The sequence below is a fragment of the Balearica regulorum genome, chromosome 3 (assembly GCF_011004875.1).
Source record: "Balearica regulorum gibbericeps isolate bBalReg1 chromosome 3, bBalReg1.pri, whole genome shotgun sequence".
Lineage (NCBI taxonomy): Eukaryota > Metazoa > Chordata > Aves > Gruiformes > Gruidae > Balearica > Balearica regulorum.
In genome coordinates, this window is record NC_046186.1 from 4,691,590 (window position 1) to 4,713,535 (window position 21,946).

General features: G+C 41.6%; 1 protein-coding gene across 10 annotated transcripts in view; it reads left to right on the forward strand.

Annotated features, from left to right (window-relative positions):
- PKHD1 (PKHD1 ciliary IPT domain containing fibrocystin/polyductin) overlaps positions 1–21,946 on the forward strand; it is a 272,265-nt gene that overhangs the window by 235,045 nt on the left and 15,274 nt on the right. For 7 of the 10 annotated variants that reach the window (XM_075750415.1, XM_075750420.1, XM_075750422.1 and 4 more), the window contains 3 exons: positions 5,688–6,693; positions 19,195–19,330; positions 21,114–21,201. In XM_075750415.1, coding sequence (XP_075606530.1) covers positions 5,688–6,693; positions 19,195–19,330; positions 21,114–21,201 — 1,230 coding nt within the window. Of the gene's footprint in view, positions 1–5,687; positions 6,694–17,665; positions 17,823–19,194; positions 19,331–21,113; positions 21,202–21,946 lie in introns of those variants that run through there. The other 3 variants (XR_012834977.1, XM_075750421.1, XR_012834978.1) reach the window with 3 other exon arrangements.

Here is a 21,946-nt window from a genome sequence, read left to right on the forward strand (position 1 = left end):
GACACATGGCCTGGGCTGGGGTGCTTCACTAAAGGGCACTTCAGATTTACTGACGTACCTCCTTTGAGAGGCCTCAAGATATATTCTCCTGGCTGGGTTGTTCTCCTCCTCGGCTTTTCCCAATTTTATGAGACAGGTTTGATATTTTCTCTCAAACACAAAGACCAAAGATGGTCTCTCTGACTCAAGAGGTTCCTGACCTGTAAATCCCTGAAATCTTGGGTGAACATTGCTATATGCATGTCCTGTTCCCATGATCTTTCTATATCTGACTCTTTTTGATCACTGTTGGAGACCATTCTTGTCTAGATGAGCTTCTGGTCTCTCTTCTTAGGACTTGATTTGTGTACTTATGCTTTAAGGACAAGAATGACTTATTGCTGTGGTCTCTGGGAACTGGAAAACTTTGCAATTTTTAATTCATAACCTGGAAAGAAATACTATCATCTCTAACATATATGCCTTACCTCTTAGGCAGAGGAAGCTCTGAAGGGCTGGTGCTAGTATAAAAAAATATAACTGTATGGCAGATGCAAATAGTGCTTGATTTCATAGCAAATAAATACTAGCAATGTGTGTGGCCATATCAATGCAAGCAAACAATGAATGCAAGAAGAAATATTTCACGTACTACAACTGTGTTTCTATAGATTGGTACATGAAAGATAAGGGCCAGTGCAACAAGGGTGAGCTTGCACCACAGTGTTTCCTTTCAGTGGGACCACTAATAACTGCTTTTTCTCTACTTCGGCCCCTACTCTTGCAAAACTTGAAGGAACATGGTGTCTTTGAGTCCACAAATGTGACTGAAATTGGCCAGGGGCTTCAAAGTTTTTTATGGAGGAGCGATAAACAGGAGAGTATAAAAACCCAAACAGTGTGATCTTATGAGACTCATTTCCTTTGAAAATCATTTTCTTTAAAAGAAAGAATTAACAGCCTAAAGCAATCACTCCTTTTTTTATTTACACAGTCCCTGCTATGAGTATATATTTATGTGCATGTCTCTCTCACACACGTACATACACAAATACATGAGCAAGCACACATCCCTATGTGTGTGTTCCCGACACGCACCTTGCGAGAAGCCTGCCACAAATAAGTTATTTGACATTGCATATCTATGTATTTATCCCCCACGGGAACATCAGTAAACTCAATTGAGTGGCATCTCTAATTTACAGTCAGTGGGATTTCTAAAAATGATGGGGGATGCCTCGTATCAGCATCTGCTGAAGATAACGGGCTTGTTTTCATATGCCTACATAAAGATTTATAAGATCGGTGTCTGCAGAGCCATTGCTTTCAAAGGATGAGTGCGTTGGCATGAGGACCCCGTGTCAGGGATTAAACAGGAGAATTGGGGCCAAAATTATTTATGGGGAACATCCGAACTCAAGAAACATTGAAAACCTTTTGTATAGCAAAAACGACTGACCTCAGAATAATTTACCTTTGCTAGATTTCTAAGGTCCTATTGCTGGGCCTTTTTTTTTTTTTTCATTTCACATTTGAATGTCAGCAGGTCAAAAGGAACAGTTAATGCTGATGAATATTTCCCCCTCAGCAAAGATATGTGCTGGCCAGCCCAAGGCCAATGAATCGCAATTTCTAAACAGTGTCCCATTTATCTCTCCCCTCCCCCTTCCTCCCCTACTTGCTTTTATATATTTGTAACTATAATTGTAGTTAAATTAGAAATAACTGATGGGCAAATCCAGTCGGATGGAAAGAAAATTGCAGGAGATTTATTTTATTTTGATAAAAAACTGACGTTGCCTTTTGTTTTTGTCAAAAAACTAGTATATTTTTCCTTGAACCATGAATTGTGAAATCTATCATGAAATGGGTAAAAATTATTGAAGGAAATGGTGGTGTTAACCTGAAGGGGAAAATCATTAATGTTGATGTATTTCATTCAATTTTAAATGTAGAATTTATTTTATTTTATTTTATTTCATTTTATTATTTTATTTTATTTATTTGGCATTGGGGAACAAGGGAAAAGGCAGGAGACTTGCAAAAGACTCTGTGTGCCTTTAAGTCAAAACATCTATTTTAAAAACACTCTTCCCTCCTGCTCCATTTTTCTAAATAAAGGATATGAGATGTTGTTGTTGGTGGTGGTTTTTTCCTAAGCAAAGAGGACCCCCTCGGCGCATTTTTCTTTTCAAATGTGAAATGAGGTGGAAAATCCTCATTTCACGACAGGAAGGACAAATATTGACACAAAGTTAATATTTGTCAGGAGCCCTAGAAGCAACCTGAGTGCTAAAATCTCATATAGATATATATGTTTGTGTGTCTATGTGAGTGTGTGCATGTATATAATTAAATAATAAACTTGACTTCATGATGGGGGAATCTGCAGATAGCAAAGCCTGCTCTCTGAGGCTGAGGAAACAGCTGCAGAGGGTGGACACACGCACTCTCCAAGTATTATATCTCTCTCGTGCACTGAGTGGGACACACACACGGCACACGTGCCCACGCAAATACCCAACACACACTTGCCGTCTTCCTCTGCTCAGGTGCTCGCAGCTCCTGGCGTGACGTTCAGACACACCTGTGTACCCATTGCTACAGACATGAACATCTTCTTTGTCTTTCCCACCCATTTCTAGGGTCTCCATTTGACTCGCACATGCCAGGTTTCTCTTTCTTTTTCCCCCAATTTTTTTTTCCTCCTTCTCACACACGTGTGTGTGCAAACACAGATGCAAATATAACCCGTTTAATATAATTTCACCCATTGCGGAGGGATGCTTCTGGAATTTATCACTGTTATTGTTCATCGCCAATGTAAATAGCACATGTCAGCTCAATATTCAGTGGTCACTCAGTATTTATTAAGTCCTGTCCACTCTGGCCTTTTTTAGAGGAAAGCCCCGGGGCAGATTAGCTGCTGGCCCTGACACGCCGCGTCACTTATCTATTCGCATTGATTATGAGAGTCAGCTGTGGCCAGGACTCACTTTTTCCTTCTCCTCTCAGACCCCTCTTACAAGCACCCCTGCTTGGATTTTCATGAGGAAATAATCAGATTAGGGCTTCAGCGGCGAGTTCATATGGAGTTCTCTTTCTCCAATGTGCTACTAACTGAATAAACGTGTTTTGTGGTAAATTGTAAATGACATTATGATTACTAAGGCCAGCATGGGTTTCATTTAAAAGTGATCGAAATTGCAGGCTGCAGAAATTGTGACTGGCAGATAAGGCCATTTGGAAGGAGACAAGCAACGATGCGTGTGCATGCACGGGTGGGTGTGCAGGAAACCTAGAAAACCCACTTTGCGAGGCACACAGGGCAAAGGAAAGTCCTGGGAAATCACAAAATATCAGCAAATCCCATTTGTAGACAAAAGAAATGTCACTGGAGGGAGATGGGGGGCTTCTGGGAGAGCAGACGATGAGATGTCAGCCTTTGTGGGCTGGCTGCCTGCTGCAGGGTGCATCCTCCCAGCGCTCCAGGACAATACCAAACGTCTTTGAGTGCAGCGTTTTCACTGCTGCTTCTGAATGGAGTTGGTGCTCCCTCTCCCTTTGCCCCCAGCACACACCGACAGCAAAATACTTACACTGATAAAGCAAAAAAAAAAAAAAAAAAAAAAGGGAAAGGGAAGAAAAAGGGAAAAAAAATGGTAAGCTGGTGTCTAAAAATAGGGCTTTTGCACAGATCCTATCTCACTTGGACCTCCTCCCTGAACAGAGCTTGACATTTATGTAATTTCATTGCTTTCCTCGGTGATGTGCGAAGCGAGAGCTCATTCTGGGAAACGCTCGCAGACCTGGGTAGCAGTCTGCACATGAGGAATCCCCTTGAAATAAATCATAGGTGTCCACAGGATCCAGGCATCGAGGTGTAACTATAAGCAGAGCCCAGACTGATTCCTCATAGCTCGTTTCTTTTCCAGGAGTCTGTTATTTTCTTCTAACAGTGACTTTCACATTTATTAACGTTTCCTTGGTAAGGGGAGTGACTTTTTATTCATCCAAAAGTTTGTGACTCTCAAGGACATTGCTGTCCCTTTCTTTTTATCACTAGCCTCAGGCATTGCCAATCTGCACGCACATCCCCAAAGCCGCTGAATGAGGAACGCAGAATTCGTTTAGACATTGGCCATGCTTTGCCTAACACGTTCATGAGCTCAGCTAACTAGCAAAGGAGCAGGCTCGGGGAGGGCAGGATTATAGCTGGCTACAGCAGCAAATTCCTCCTTTGATTTTATTTTGAAGGGAGGAAGGAAAAACAGAAACACACATCTTTTCCTAAGATGCTCCAGGCAGAAATGTTTATGTTTTTGGTGCCCGTATCTGAACTCATTTACTTTTATTCTCTCTTTATAATCAGTGATGATCTCATCATTACAGCCTGAGGCACAGTTTCTCTCATCTTAAAGCAGAGACCTATATTTGGTCAGATGGAGCATACCCTAGCTCAGAAGACTGTATAGATTACATCTCTTCTGTATAGATCCTTCCATAAAAGCATCCTCTTGACTGGATGGGATTTGGTGGCAAATTGTGACATGCATGGAATTGTCTTAGTTCCTGTTATATTCAGTGCAAGAATACCTCCTGCGTTCCCTAAAGTGGCTTTTGCACTCCTATGGATCATGTGTTACATCTACAGATGTTGTAGCTACCCTAAGAAGTCCAGGTGATGTTATGCGCTTGTGTTTAGGGGACAGGTTCCTACCTCTGGTCAGTAAAGTCAGAGGATAGTAAAGGGCAATACAGCTGACGAAACAGAGGTATTTTAGGGCAAACTTCATTGCTTTCTAAACTGCATCGTCTGTATTGATAACTGGGGAACTGGAGGTGTTTCAGTTACTGTAAATGTGCATCTAGTGTTATTTCACGTAATGTGGGATGTCCCACCAGGCCTCCAGCTGCCACCCTTGAAGCGCATAGGTCTTCTATAGACTCTGTGTCACGTCTCCCAGATGCCTCAGGGCATCCCATGCGATACTAGATTCCTGCCTGTGGGCAAAACGATTTAAACTCCGGATCTCCACTGACTGCAATGGGAGCTTAGACTCTTGGAGCACACGTAAGGATCTCCACTATTTGTAGGTGTCTGAATCTGGTGCTTTCTTCTAGCTCTGAAACTTGGTGAGATGGTTCACTGCTGGAGTAGATTAATGATGTTCTGGTGCTTTCTAGGTTTTTTTGTTTGAGATGCGATCCCTGTGAGTGGAATGAGAGGGTTTCATCTAGAGTTAAATTATCTTTCCAAAGAATTGCAGTGATGCCCTGATTTGTTACCCTGCTACAGGCTTAGAAGCAGGAGAAGGTAGAAGACTTAAGGACATAGGGACATAGTGGTGGGTCAGACCAAAGGTCTATCTAGCGTGTCTGCTCTTTCAACAGTGGCCATAATTTGATATCTAAAAGGAACAAGGCAAGTGTGGATGGTACTTCTCTGTCATTCATTAGCAGTCTTCAACCATTTTCAGCTCAAGGACATCTTGAGGCAGATGTGGTTTCTGCCTATTTAACATCCCTTAGCGTTCAGGCTTCCCTTAAAACTATGTAAAATTTTAGCACCAACAAAAGTGACTTTCAGCATTGAATGGGAAAATAAGCAGCTGTACCACAAACTGTTGAGATTATGTCTGTAACAGTTCTTTTTTTTTTTTTTTTTTTTTTTTTTTCTCTTCCCATCTCCCTTTATTCTCCTCCAGGAATTTATGGAGATGACAGCAAGTGTATCTTCAAGCCCTCAGTACAAGGCTACTTCTGCAAACAGGCAGATCATGCACTTGTCATCCTAGAAATCTTGGACCCCAGCATGGTCAGCCAAAGACTGTTTCCAGTGGTATCAGTGACTGGCAACTTTATGGACACCTTCAGTGATATGACGTCACATGCATCATGTTATCCTGCAGAGCATCGTTCTACTTTCTTTTCTGTGTTGCCATCCACCAAACTTACTACGATTTGCTTCCCAGACCTAGCACCTCTGACTTTCAGACTCTACCTCCTCAGTGGCCAAAATGCAACCAGACTGCCCCTTGCTATATTCTACAATGAACCACTCAGCCTTCGTGTTTTCATTCAAGGGAAATATGTCTCTCCAACCCCATCTTCTTTCTCACTGAGTGAAGGGGCAGGAGCCAATTACTTTAGCTTTGAGGACAATCTTCTCTATGTTCTCCTGCATGAGAAGGAACCTGTAGAAATAGTTACTGGCCTTTCCTTTCTTGTGGCTTTCACTGTAACCGAGGCTGTTGGTGAAGAGATTGAAGCAAGTACAATACGTCGATTAGCTGATTTCTTGAAGGTTGGTCATGACCAAGTCAGAATAGTCCACCATGTGCTGGGAGGTGAAAGCATGTTGAAGGTAATCTCGGCCAATGATAACAAAAAGAAATATCACTGCCCTAACATGGCATTTTGTACAGCCTTTCATAGCAGGTCTAGCTCGCAGAAAGTGGAGAGAGGACCAGTGAGTACCCGAGCTCTGCAGCCATCTGATATGGCTACTCCATCAAGAGTGCTCATCATTGAACTTGGTGATCCACCAGGCCATCCAAGAAATGAGTTGACAAGTGACAACTTAAAGAGTTTGGCCAGAACAATTATCAACACTCATCAAACTGGAGATCTTCAGAGAGGCCTTGGCTTGCCGGTTGATACCTTAATGGTGACTCAGCCTGCCTTACTCTTTCCAGCAGAAGCTAACAAGAGGTAAGTATTGGATGCAGCATCAGCAGATACTGATTTAGTAGTGAGGCAATTTAATCACTTGATCTGCTTATTAAGATAAGGAAATAATGTCTCCGTTGACTGAAATATGACTAACCGTAGTAAAACACACTGTAAAGTTTTCCTGACAGAGCTATGCCCAAGTACTAGCGGACTCCTGAGTGTGAATTACCATGTTGCTCTGCTGGTGCTCATGGATCTCTGTAGTGCAGAGGTGTCCATGATGCTTTAAACCAGGAACAGAGTTCCTGTATGTTTGCCCTCAAACTATAAAGTATTAGATAAAGTCAATGTTTCTAAAGAAGTTCAGACTACAATAGCTCTTAAATTTTAAATAATTAAATCTACAAATGTTTATGAAGTGATGTAACACCAGAGATGTGTTATGAAAGACAGGTTATTGCCTTAACTAACTTGCAGATCTAAACCTTTATTCATGTAGTTTTAAACTTCAAGGCCAGAAAGTACTGTTTGATCTTTGATTTCAATCTCCTGCCTGACACAGGCCACTGCTGTTCACTTCGATACCTCAGCATTGACCTTTCTTTTTGGCTAAAATACTTATTCTAGAAAACCATCTGGTCTTGAAGGTACAAGATGTGGACACATCCAATACTACCTGAACATTTTTGCTGTCACAAGTACTTGCCCACTTTCTCTTGTCAGCCTCTCTGTCTCCAGCTTCCTGTGAATCTCTTGTTCTTTCCTTCACGGTTACATCAGTGAGTTTCTGGGCGTTGACTCTTCCTCCTCCTCCAGATACCTCCAGAGTAATCAAATCACTTAGCTGTCTGCTTTTTAATAAATTGAAGGTTTTGAGTTCTGGAGAGTGTTTCCTGCTTTCTCTGTCTGTGTTTTCTGAATCCTTTTTGAAGTGTGTAAGTCTGAAAAGCCAACAATTGTCCTCCATATCAGTGCCATATGCAAAAGTAGTACTAAATCCCATTTTCTGCCGACAGAATTCAATGATCCCATTAGTCCATTTTTCCACAGAAATAGGAGAGCCCACGATCCTCTGCTCACAATATTCGCTAATTCCTTTTCAGTTCTAGCTTTCCAGGACCCAATCCATCTGGTTTGTTTGCGCGGATTCAACACACCACATGGTCTAGGTGCCCACGTTCTCTCCATAATGTATCAGCCTACCAACCCTTCCGTGCATTTTATCTTTATATTTGTGTCTTGATGTAGATAAAACATCAGGGCAGCAGCTGATCTTGACAGAACAACACAGGACACCCTCCAATGGGAGTTACCTTTTGAGCTCTGTCAGTTACCTAGTTTTTGGTCAAATGCGTATGTACTAATTTTTTATCGATGTTCTGTACCAAGACTCAGTTTTTTGAAGGTCATTTTATTTCCTCTCCTCCACAGCAACAAACAACTCTTTCTGTCCCTCCTTTCTCTGTCCCTGTCTTGCTCTTTTCAGCCTCTTGCAGCCACTATTTACATGGACCAGATGGCAGCCCTTATCTGCAGAGAAGGCTGTGAGGAGCAAGGCTGGGAAGGGAACAGACCACAGTATATTTCAGCCTCAGATCCTGAATCTGTATTAAAAGCATATGGGAAATATGAAAAAGGTAATATCCCATCTGTTTTTAATAGGGGACATGGGATTTGATGTTTGGCAACCTTATTGTGTACTCTCTTGATATTGCATAATATTATTTTTTGATGTTGTGCACTACTGAGCCTTACCCAAGTATAAGCATATTCCATCTATGCAAGAAAGAAATTGGATTTGTCTAAGACTTACTTTCTCTAATTAATACCATATCCTCTAACATTTGCCACTGACCCCTCTACCATCCTGATGTCTGTTGGCTGCTAGTGATACAAGCTACTATTCGCACACTTAAATTTTCTAGTAGGCACCGTGTGGCTTATGGTAGTGAAGCACCCACAGAAAGAACATCAGTCTGTGACCATAGGAATATTTGTTTTGTTTTGTTGTTTGGTTTTGGTTTCTTGGTTTTGGGTTATTTTTTTAAGTTGTGTTGTATTAAGAACAGTGGGAAATTATTATTTGCAAGATCAAATCTTAAATCAGGGCCAAACTCTGAAGATACCCAATATTTTTTATCAGGAGAACTAACATCACTGCTGTCACTGTGTGGGGGGGTTGTGTTATGATGTAGGATGCTACAAAATGAGACAGCAAAAAACGTTGCAGGAAGTTTTATAGCCTGTGATAGGAAATGTTATCATGTCTTTACACTATCCCAAGACATGCCGTAGCCTGCAGAGTGTGACGGGTACAGGACCCCTCGTTCAGTGTGTTCATTACTGATGATCAGAACAGGAGGAGGAACAATAGTTACACTGTGGGAACAGCACAAGGTGTAGATTTTTCAGAACAAGTTCATCAGAACCCTATTAAATGCCTATAGGTTCCTTAATGCATCAGTGAAACGTCATGGGGGGAGGGAAGCAGAGATCACCTAAAGGACAGGACCATCCTCTTCTGTGTGCCAGGGAAGAAACCTTGTGCCTGCTTTTTTTCAGGCAGAAATGACATCTTCTCCACACTGGGGACTGTTCTCCCAGCTGGGGCTTGCCTTGCCATCTGTGCATGCTCTGTGAAATCAGTCCGAGCAGCAAGGATCAGGAGATGTCCCTAGGAAGGAGGCTGGTTTATTACAGGGACAAGAGAAACACTAGCTTAAAGCCCTAGATGCACTGTCTCAATAGGGGAAGACCTGGAATGTATATTCAATAGAGTACTAACATCACCAGATCATAGGACCAGCTCAGAGCTCATCCACCCTTAGCTGCTTGGGGTCCTCTGCAGTGTTATTTATTACTCCCCATCAGTCATAGCTTTTCTGGAATTACTCATGGATGACATTTCTGATGCAATAAGGCTACAGATAACTTGTGAAATGAAATCAGGGTTTTCCTGTTGGGACATGTAGTATCCCCACCGTCTATCTGTCTCTCTTTAGGCAGCACATGCTAGCACAGGCAAGGATAAAGGGGCTGGGATGATGTCAGGCTAAGTATTCCTGTGTATTTTTCCATGGAAGGAAAAGGGAAATATTTTCACTCCTGAGTTGTGCAAAATCCAATCAGGCTGTCAGATACACACTGAACCTGCACTCTTGCTGGGCCAGTCTCCCTGTGATTTCAAACTAGTGGCTCCTCTTACATCAAGACAATGACAAAAAAATCTTTGATTAGCAGAGATTGGGTGTTCATCTTTGCAGCCCAGGACAGTGAAGCTGAAGGGAGCCTTGGAAACCTTGCTGTGGTCAGGTAGCAAGGCAGTAAGTCTGTATATCACATTGCCAAGACTTTAAAAAAAATATTTGTCAGTTATGAGTTGAAATGTTTTTTTACATGATTTTAATTTAACTAACTCCTTTGTTAGGGTCACTTCAAGCACAGCTCATTGGTTTGTCAAGGAAAGACGGAGGTGATTGCTGTGACTGTTATAGTGTTGCACAGCTGGAGAATCAGAGCAATAGCTATCACATAGCTTCATCTTCCTGTGAATGCCTGTATATCAATACATACTGCAATGTATTTACACATAGAAATCTCTGTTTTGCAAAGGTAGCCTAATAGCAATATAAATATAAAAGTTAAAGAACAAGACAGCACAACAGCAAATGTATTTTATGTGTTTATGATGTGGGTACTTTTATGCAAAATCAGAAATATAAAGCCGGACAGTCATCCAGAAGCTATTTAGTGCATATCTGGACTAGCGCAGGGTGCTTTGCTTTGCTCCTTCTTGATGGACCTTTAACCTGCTACAAACTGAAATTTTCAGGCATTAATATTTCTTTATTAAGAGTTAGGTTTGGGGTGAAATAGAGTGTGGGTGCATGAAATAACGACGATTGAGACTCACAGCAAGCAATAAAAGTGAAGCAAATCATCAAAGAACTGCTCATCTATGCAGAGGACTAAATGAGAAATTACTACTAATTCGCTCTGTCACATGGCATATACACAGGCAGGGTTAGAGGTCCAAACTAGATTAATTCTAACACATCCTCACCCCAAAGTGCTTGGGCTGGATAACCTTCATGCAGGTTTCAGGCCGGCTGCTGTATGTAATTGCACAGGGGTTTAAAAAAGGGAGATTACAGCTTTTTTCCTGTGTAGGGATCCAACCTTTCCTCCAGTGGGTAAGCACAGGCAGGATGCTAAAACTCCTGACCTCGGAGCTGCAGCTGTTGCAGCACTTGAGGCTCGAAAAAGTGATACTCAGGACCTTACAGTTTAAGGTCCTGAGTATCACCTTAAAATTAAGCTTACATAATTTCAAGTCACATGCTCATAGGGATACTATAGAGGGCATATTCTTGAGTCCTTGTTGATGTACAAAAAAGATAAATTCAATTCAGGTAGGTACAGGGAAGGACATTTAAGATGATCATGGAAATGGAGTTTATGATGTAAGGAATAAAAGATCTCAGTGTATTTAACTTGGCAACACGTGAAAAAATTTACAGTGAAGGTTTCTAATCAGAGGAATGGAATTCTGTATTGGGTTATTTATAGGAGCAATGGGATAAGAAACTTCATCTGAATAAAGTGGAGGCTAATACATGTATAAACAGTGTTATGTCATATAAAATTGTGTGATCATATTCTGTGTAGTGACAGGACAAGAGGTAATGGGTTTAAGCTGAAGGAGGGTCAATTTAGATTAGATGTTAGAAACAAATTCTTTACCGTAGAGTGGTGAGGTACTGGCACAGGTTGCCCAGAGAAGCTGTGGATGCCCCATCCCTGGAAGTGTTTAAGACCAGGTTGGATGGGGCTTTGGGCAACGTGGTCTAGTGGAGGGTGTCCCTGTCCGCAGCAGGGGGGCTGGAACTAGATGATCTTTAAGGTCCCTTCCAACCCAAACCATTCTATGGTTCTATGATTCTATGATTTCATTTTAGGAATAAGAATGAACTTCACTATTTTGTTCTCTGCTTATAATTCTTTTCAAACTGGGAAACTGGGTAGTTATGGGATCGGTCAACAAGAGGTAGAGGGTCAGCAAAAACTCAGAGACTCAGGCAGATCTTTCTGCATGGAAGATGGTGGCAACGGAGGCCTGAGTGTGTGTGAAGAGTGTGAGGGAAGTAATTCTGGATCCCAGAGGTGACTTTTTTTTATCACAAAGCCTTTTGATAATTTTTTTTGCTTCTGATGGCAATTTAGCAGAAAACACAGGAACTGAATGGGCATCAAAACTGAACTATCAGCATATATATATCAGTCATACTGGTGATGATGATGCCACACAAGGTCTTTGACTGTGTAGATGTTAGAGCCCAGGTCTGCTATTTTAGCATTTTCCTTCAAATTGAATTCAGAGTGGGGAAACTGAGGAGATGTCTTATGTCTCCCATCTGTGATCAGTAAAGGAATTAAATTGAAATTTAAAGCAGAAATGCTTTTTATTCAGGGACTTAAATAAATACAACATATACCTTGCAGAGTAGGTATATAAGTCATTTGTGCAGGTTGAAAGTAGTGCCACAATATAGATTACTGCTAATTACAATGATGACTGTCCATAAGATGGAGTGTCTGTCTTTGGGGGGAAAAAACCCCAAAACATTCAAAGTAGTCTGACCCTTTGTATATGAACCTTGTGTGAATCCAACATTTCCCTTGCAAGTTTGCAAACAAATCTCCAAAATACCCTTCTGGACAAAAATCATGGAGCTTCACATTGCCACTGCAAATCAGACAATAATAGTTTCTCACCACTGCTCTCCTGGACTGGAATCCTTCTGGCAGTGCAGGTATTAAAGGGTATATCACTGATACCAATTCCCCAAGGTACATTCCCCCTCTGAGCCTTATTTTTAAACTACATTTCTGTTAGTTTCTGCTGTACATGGTAAACCTATCTAAAAATTTGCCAGGCAATTAGAAGTCCTAATCCCCACTGTAACCATGGTGGAAACCACAGCTTGCTCTGGCAATCATCTTCCAGAAACCAACTGGTTCCTCTGTGGGAAGGGAGCAGGAGGTAGTAAAGGAGACCAGGAGAGAGCAGAGGAGGAAGATGAAGAGGGTAGGAGGGACTTGGGAAAAGGAGTGCTAACAGGCTTTGCAGGTCTCAGTGGAGGGAAGGAAGGATATATTGCCATATATTCCCCACATCAGTGTGGATCTTTGAAATGGAGGAGTTTGTGTTATTAAATTTCAGTTAAAAATGGAGCGATCAGCTCAAGAGGAGCTTTTCCCAATTCCCCAATGTTCCCCAGAAGTTACGGATGTTCAGACACATGCAGGAGAACCAGCAGTGTCCCCACTGTCTTTCTCAGGGAGTGGAAAGAGATCTGGTCCCAGCGCTGGTGCCTCAGTGCTGTCAAACAAAACCTGCCTTGCTCATGTTATGTGCTTGTCCATTTTCCCCCTTAACAATTAGAGGGACCTGCAGTAAAAGCGATGATTTACACGACACGTGCACACAGCAGAGAGGAGCTGCCAGCCATGTCTCTGAGGGACTGATCCTTTCCCTACTCTGCCTTATTTAACATGTGAGCGGTGTCACCTTTATCAGCAGAGCTTGTCTGGCGTGACATTTGAGTGAGTGACGGCCGTGTCATCTCCCAGGTCAGCCCACTTTGCCGTCGCATCGCACTCTTGACTGCTGCTGTTCGTTGGATGGGAAAGGGAGAAAAATTCTTCCACATGCTTTGTTAGCAGGAGCCTGGTGAGCAAAGAGTTAAATGGGTTCGGGTGCTGGGTCTTTGTGGGGGTGTATGCATGTATATATATGTATACATGTATATAGATAGATAGATACACACACACACACCTTGGTTTGGCTGTAGGACCCTGCGCCCGCAGGCCACAGTCACATTATCATCTGGAAATTGGATAACGACAGCACAATGACAAATCCAGGTTGCTTGCAATAAGGTGCTAATCCCTTTGCTTTAATATCGGAGCAGCGTGTAATGATGTTTGGACATCACTCCAGTTTACTGACGACCCCACTGGGGCCAGCAATAGAAGCGTACAACTGTCTAACAAGCCATCAGGTGACCGCCGTCGTCAAAGCAACGGAGGATGCAATCTAATCTTCCCTCCATCCCTTCCAGCTCCCAATAAGGACCAGATTATAGAAGTGGCCCATCAATGCTTGGTAACTCGAATCAATTAACGTTAATTCGCACAATGCTATGATGTATTGTGATCACTTTCATTTCAGAGAAGGGGGAAGAAATTGCTATAATTCACCTAAAATGAGGTTGTCTATGGTGCTGAGGTATTAATTGGGTGTCCATATTAAATGGAAAAGGAGCACGGTAGTGAAGGAAAAGTGGATGAGTGACTCTCTTGGCTGCTATTGACCTATCAGAAGAAGACAGTGCCCTTTTCCTTTGCTTTTATCTATTACAGTTTTCCCTATTGCGTGTCAAGTTGATGTATTATAAAAAATTCATTTGGTGACCTTTCACCCCCCTAGCAGATTAAACAATTTCACTGGGATGGCATCATTAACAGGGCCTTGCATTTAATGATGATTTCTCTAAAAGGCCACGGAGATTCGATTTTAAGCTAACAGATTTATTGCACTATTATAACATATCGTAAAAAACTGTACCACCTACGGTCTGGTTTTAGGATAGAAACTGTTTAAGAGTTTATGTGGAGCTTAAAGTGGTATTACCTTGGGATACGCAGCAGCGGCAAGGCTCTGACCTCCGGCGGGATGCTGTTTACATTTAATAAAAGACGTTTCTCCGACAGTAAACTTCAGGAGTGTGTTACGGAGGAGGCCTGGCTTAGCTCCATGCCACTACCAGGCGGCTTTGTAAGTAGGGGTATTTCCACTCATCTACAGCAATTAATGGAAGTCACTAATGAAGCTGGAGGATGTTTCTCTCCTATCTGATGCATCAGCTCTGTCCCTTTCCTTCTAAAGGCTCCTGGTGAACCCACCTCACCCTTGAGTGGATCCATTAAGTCCCTCCAGTCTCCCTGTTTTTATTTTTTTAAGGTGTCTTATCATTCCAGACTGCAGGAATCTGGACTCCACCAGCTACATCCACCAGGCAGCTGCTTGCCTTCAGCTTTTGGTGTCATTGGGATTGAAAAGTGCTAAATGAAAGTTGTCTGAGCAAGGGGGGAAGACTGGCCTTATGGGGGAGACATGTCTGTGTGTTCCTGGAGAGCTGTGTTCGTGCTCTGTGACTATATTTACCGATTTGTAAAATAGGGGGAAAAAATCCTGAAAGTTGGATTAGGAGCCATTTGGAGCTTGAACAGTCTCTAGGAAATGGAGAAATGGAGATCTGATGGTGGTAGTGCCCCAAAAAATAATGTCAGAAGAAGTTGGTCAAAAAGACTGGGTATTTTGATTAAAACATACTCTAAGAGAGTATGCACTGGGCTTCTTTTTCAGAACTTTTTCAGTCTAGCCAACTTATCTGATGCTTTCAACAGACACAAAATATCCAGCTTCTGACTGAAGCATCTTTTCTTTATGAAAGGAAACCCTCACAATGATTAGATAAAACAGCATACTCCTCTTGTCCTGCCTTGCTCACAGAGGCAATTCAGTTACTTGTCTCTTATCCCAGTTCACCGTCAACCTAGGACCCCTTGCTACTTCTCCGCACTACTAGATGTTCTCTTGTTAGCTTTCTGCCATCACAGCATCTGACCTCCAGGGCAGTGGGCACATGGCTTCGTTCAAAGCTCCCTTCTGGTGCTGTCCAGAATATTCATGTAGGTGCCTAGGTGTTTGAATTTTGGTCTTATTGACTCAACCTACATGAAAGAAGGGAGACATCAGTAATATCTGACACCACGGGTCCTGTTTGGTCTGGTGCTCAGAAGGACATATGATCAGTATTACATATTTATAGTTTCTCTGTTGTCAAGGAAAGCTGAAGCCTGCTTTCCTCTAAAGTTTATTTCCTCTAGCTTTGATGTCTTTCTACACCATGGGAAAACTTAGGCATCTGTGGAAATAAAAGTCATGCTTTGGATATTCCTTTAGCTTAAATTAGGAATGATCTCCAGGTCCTCAACATCTTCTAGTGCTTGTGTCTCTCTTTCCCTGTCTCTATTACATAATGATAAGATCTGCAGGGGGAGATAAAGCTCTGAACAGTGCAGCTGAGAGGGCATAGGTACCTGGTGTCTGGCTCACTTCATCACCACATGACATGAGAACACACTTTTCACCCAATGATACTAAAATCCTGACTGCCCTTCTAATGAATTTGCACCTATTTTGCCTTACACAAGTCTTGAGCTCACCTATCTCTTGTCTTCACTACAGCATCGTCTTTCTTGTAGCCTGTCTTCTCTTCACCAGCAATCACCATCTTTTCAAGACCCAAAAAAAAAAAAAAAAAAATCTCTTTGGCTTGACCGTGATGCATTTTGACATATTATTCATTCCTCAAAATCTTCCCAATCTCCTTCCCTTTCCAAGGATATACTGATGCTGCAACACTAGCATTGCAGATATACCCAGACTAAATGTTCAATTAGTTTCATTGCCTATATTTATTAGGAAATTAAATATGTCAGGGACTGTTCTCTGGCACCAAGGTCAGATTATATGGATCAGTCTATGTCCATAAAATTAAATTATCTCACCCACCATTTCAGGGTGTCCTCATCCAAACTGTCAAGTGAGAATGTTCTCTGACTGTATTAGCTCCCAGAACATTAGAGACTTCTCCTGGACTTAGCTATTGAGCCTGGACCACAGCTTGTGATGGACTGACAGTTAAACAGAAGAAGTGGTCAAGTTTCAGTGCCAAGGCTTGTTATTTCTAGTATAGATATATGTTTTCTAATGTAGATGTACCCATTGACTTTAATGGACTCTTGATCTAAGCCCTGCATCTGTTCTCTTTCTCCTTGAAGTCGAGAATAATAGCTATTATTATTGTTGTTTGTTGTTGTTATAGTTATTAGTACCATTATTATTATAGTTATTATTTTTGTTATTAGTCTCATTGCTATTATAGTTATTTTTGTAATTGTAATTAAAATGACCAGTTCTCCTTGCTTTCAGAGACACTTCCTTCCCTCTGCCCCAAATCTCTCCACCTAGTTTCTCAAGCCTGCCTTAATACCCTCACTAGCCCTCTACTTTCCATGACCTCCAATTTCCATGCTACTAAAGAGCAGACACTTGGTCTCCTGCAGAGTGTCAGCATGTTCAGCTGACGTGTTGGCACTGATGGTGAAAGGATCTGGGATTCTGACCCTGGTGTTCCTGCTGACGAAGCTATCACGAGCAGCGCCTGCTTGCCCACTGTGCCCACATTTAGGAGAGCTGCAGGGCCCTCAACAGCTGAGCTGCTCCCCACTGAGCACCTTCAGCAGGGAATTGCAAACCAGCCTTCTCCTTCTCAGCATGAGACTTCAGGGTAGTGACACAACAGCACTCTTCACGCCCATCAGGAGAAAGGCAGGCGTCCTTGCTCCAGCCCTTGCTAGTCTACAGGCATGCTTCTTTGTCCCCACCTCCCAGCTGCAAAGCTATGCCAGAAAAGCCTATTTTCCTTCCAGCACAAATCACCAGGGGAGCAGCAGGTTGCTCCTTTCCTCCTCCTCCACGCTGACACTCGCTTGCAGGAACGTGACTTGCTGTGTGCAGGATTGCACCCTAAGGCAGGGGCTCCCTCACAGCAAGTCAGGTTGGACCGTGTGGGATATAAATACCTCATTCTGTGCTGTGTTGGCTGGAATTAAACCACCTGCAAAGAGACATTAATTTTTAAGCATGCATGTGTGGTTTTGGTTTATTTTCTTTGCCATTGCTCACCCCAGGGAGTAGGAATGTCTACTTCCTACAGCCACATTTTGCAGCAACCGTCCTGTAAGTGTGAGACAAGCACGGTTTTACCATGTGGGGGCTGGGGTGTGGAGTCAGGGTATTTCATGCCAACATTTTTTTCTGTTTGTTGGCAGTTTTAAAAGAGCTGGAGAGAGAATAAAAACTATTTTTGGCTTAGAGAAGTCATACCAACACTGACCTGAACTTGTCTGGACTCAGCTGGAGCCAGAGAGCTCACAGAGAGTGCAAATCTCTGCCGTGAAAACAAGAGTGACTTGGTGTGTTGTTCCTGCAGTGAGTTTCAGCCACAGTGCTGAATGCACAGTCATGGAAGAAGGTGGATAAGAGCATTCATAAAACCATTGGGGCCTTTGACATGAATTGCAAATATATCACTGCCTTTCAGACTTTCCCACTGAAAAAAAGAAAAAGAACCAAGATAAAAACTGAAACTTTTTGTTTAAAACCTTGAGCCAGTCTACTGCACGTGTCCTTAAACCTTTGCTTGGTCTTCTCAGTGTCTGTGGTTCAGACAAGTATTTCCTATCAGCTCCAGTATAAACAGCTTCTAGTTTGTAATGCATAGTAACAACCAGGGGAAAAAAAACCCAAACCAAAACCAAAACAAATCCCAGAAAACAAAACAAAAATACTCCAAACAACAAAACCCAAACAAAAAAACAGAGTTAAACTGAAGGAAACATGCTCTATAGATCTCCTGTTTGTAAACACCTTTAAGCAAACACTAGAGATGAATGAATAGCTTTCTTACTTTCATTTCAAGACAATATCAAACCTCCAGCCGCTTCACTGCAATTACAGATTAGAGGGGTTTATATATATAAATTATATATAGAGAGAGGATACTAAATGACACAAAGCACTGGGAGAGGAAATGAAATGATACAGGCTCAGAATAAAGTGCTGATTCTTTATTCAAATGCAGAAACCCTCTCCTGGGATGCTCTAATTTAAATTTCAGTCTTGGAAAAAACAATGTCTTTCAATGGGGTGTCTGTATAGTGCTATATTTCAGTATGCAGACTACACAGATAATGAAGGATAAGAACAGAGGTATTGCAGGATAAAGAAATGTGGTAAAACCCTGTAAGTGCCGTGCTTGTGTAGAGGAACTGAAACTTTGTTTTTAGAGGAGCTTAAAGGTGTTCGTTGGAAATCCTTCTGCTGGACAGGAAGCATTTGCAGCCTCCACTCTTATCAATGTACTCAGTGAAGGCTTTGAGGCTAAGGCACTGGGTTTCTGAAACCATAAAATCCCTGTTTCTGCTACGTAATTCCAATGTGATACCAGGGAAATAATTTATTTTGTTAATTTCTCAGTTTTCCATCTGTAAACTGGGAATTGCAACAAAAGGATTTTATTATATCCATTTGATGCTTCTGTCTACTTGGAAGTGATGTCTGTTCCATAATTCCATACACACTGCTCTCTTCCAAGGAATCAAAGTGCCATAATAATAAGGTAAATTAGTAATCATTTGGTATAGTGCTCCTTCCTATTTGTAACAGACACTGGGTATTGCCACCTGCATTAAAAAGTTAGAAAATCCTGTGAACAATAACTATCATGTCGTTCCTAGACATAGGCGAGGTGTGAATTACCTCTGGGACTAGCATTGGGTGTTTTCATAGCATTAATTTTCTGATTTTTTTTTGTTTGTTTTTTTACCTTCCTTTGCATGTGAAAGAAATGGAAGCAGACAACACCCAGGAACATGCTTGTATGTGAGGCCTTACCACATCTCTGTTCAGGTGCAGCCCTCAGATGGAGAAATCGAGAAGCAGCTTCCTGTACAGCCGAAAATTATTTTCCTGGACAGGAAGGTAGGATTTGTCCCTCTGTGGATGGATGTTTTTATTAATTTTGTACAATTCTGACATTTCCAAGCAATCCAAAAGCTATGAGACAGGCCTAAATATGGCATAGAGCAGCTCTATGAATAAATGTGACAAAGGATAGCTCTATAAATAAGCAGTCATTGGTATTCTGGGAACATCTTCCAGAACGGACTCTACATTTTTCAGCTTTTTTCTTGCAAGGGTTAGATTTGTGCTGTAGAATTGATTGTGTGCAATTTTCTGATCTCTGCTTCTAAAGCTTAGAGCATATCATTGAGAAATGTGGAAACAGTAACACAATTATGAAGGTTGGCAATGTCAGGTATAATGGGGTATCCTGACCTGCCCAAGCAAGTCCAGACCATGCAGAGCAGTGTGTAGAGATCCCCAAGTTTAAAACAATCTTGGAATTCTGTGTGATGTGGTTTAGTACTGCCAGAGGTGCTAACACAAGTACTGGAAGCAGCAGACTAGGTCCACTGAGACCTTAGATGTTGATGCACTGGGTTAAGTCCAGAGCGACATGACATCTGTATAGCATGGCTTCGTGCTATCTTTCTATTTCCTGTATATTTTCATCTCCTCTTTCCCGTTTTCCAACTATTTTCTATTATGGAAACCTTCCCATTTTGCTAAACAGAAAAAAGTATAGCCACAGAATAACTAGACCCAGGTATGACATTTTTACAGTGGTGATCCTGAAGCATGATGTCAAATCCAAGCTTGGACAACTTTTGGACATTATTTTTGATGCAAAGTTGCTTTACAATGAAGCCAGCTCTGAATATACATTAGTCATGAGACAGATTTTACAACTGTGAAGCACAAAACTTTCAGCTTCTTTCTATTTGACTTCAGTTCCCTACACATAGGCATCTTAGTCTGTTGTAGGCTGTGGAATATGTTATTTGGCCTCCAGCTCCTGTAGAAAGGTAAGATCTTTCCACAAGCCAACTCTGTTGGATGTCAAACGTTGCTGGCTACCTGAAATGATACACAAAACTTAGATGTAAGTAACTCTTCCCTTGAGTTTCATACCCTTCTTCAGACATGTTTCAGGTTTTCTACTAGATTTTAGAATCAGTAGCTCTCTCAAAAAAAATAAAAAAAAAAAAAAGGAAAGCTAATATTTTTATAGACACATAGAGTACAGGATCTAGATCATGCACACCTATTATGGTTGGGTAATTTAAGTATCAAAATTAGTTTCTTTCACTGAGTGTATGAGGAACCCGAATCTTCAACCTGACTAAATAGACAGACTATATCTACTCAGTTTCCTTGAACTTGTGGTGTCACCATACTTGGAGATATTCAAAAGCCATCTGGACATAGTCCTGGGCAACCCTATCTATGTGGCCCTGCTTCAGCAGATGGGTTGCACCAAATGACCTCCAGAGGTCCCTTCCAACCTCAACCACGTCGTGATTCTGTGAACTTAGACACCATAGAAACCGTGATGTCAAAATTAGCTACTTCTCATAGGTGATGTGAATGTGACCTTAGATGCTTCAAGTGAAGCAGCAAACCTTGCCAGACTTTACTGAAACAGACCCAAAGCTGCCAGAACTGGTTCCTCTGAGATTAAGTTAATCTTAAAGAGTCATGGTGAATTTTGCGATATTTGTAACACGTAACATGTAGATGCAAACTGCCCTCCCGCTGGTCATCATTAAAAAATTATTACAGTTGTTAAAACCATCAAAACTTACTTTCTTCTTTTTGAGGATACGAGATCTTAATTCTTCTCTTTTGTTCTTCTTCCCAGGGTCAAAGAGTTGACAAACTGGGGCCTCCCTCAGAACCCTGGATTGTGTCAGCTCACCTCAATGGCTCCTCCGAAGCTGTGCTAAAAGGTTTGGAAGTATTTTCTTATAGCAAGGGTTATGGCAAAACAGCTATGTGGAATGATGGTGACAAACTTAGTTCTCCATGAGAAAGACTGGATTTTGAAGATAGTCTTTGGGTTGAAAAGAAGGTTCCAGTAGGAGTTTGGTGAACTGTCCAATGACACGCTAGAGAAAGAAAAGCTTATACAAAGTATTTTCGTGCTCTGGCAGCTTGAAGGGAGTATATCCAGTAGTTTATCTTGAAAAGATACATTTTAGATTCAAAAAGAAAAGAATGAAGAATTAGAAATCCTAATACCTGATTTTCACCTAATGTTAATTGGGGCAATTTCCTTAGAGTCAATGACAATCTGTTTTCCCCAGCAAAGGATCTGGCCAAGTAAAAACAGAAACAACTGCCTATTGTTTTTAATTAGCCTACTTCAACGTGAAAATGTTTTCCATGAGGAATCTAAATGTTTCCCTTCTGGTCCTCATTTATTGAAAGACCTGAACTCATGATTAACTCTAAGCATGTGAATATTTCCCTTGAGGTTACTGAGGCTATGAACTTGCTTAGGTGTAGAACCTTGTTTAAGTACAGTGCTGAACAAAAAAAATGTGGATGATCATATTCTGGTAAACTGGAAAGTAGAAATAATATTGATTATAAACATCCTAATTTTCATTGCTAAAATCTTTAAATGTAAGCAAGCAGCACACATGTTGAAAAGTGAGATTTCCTATTACAGGTAAAGTATTTTGTTTGCAG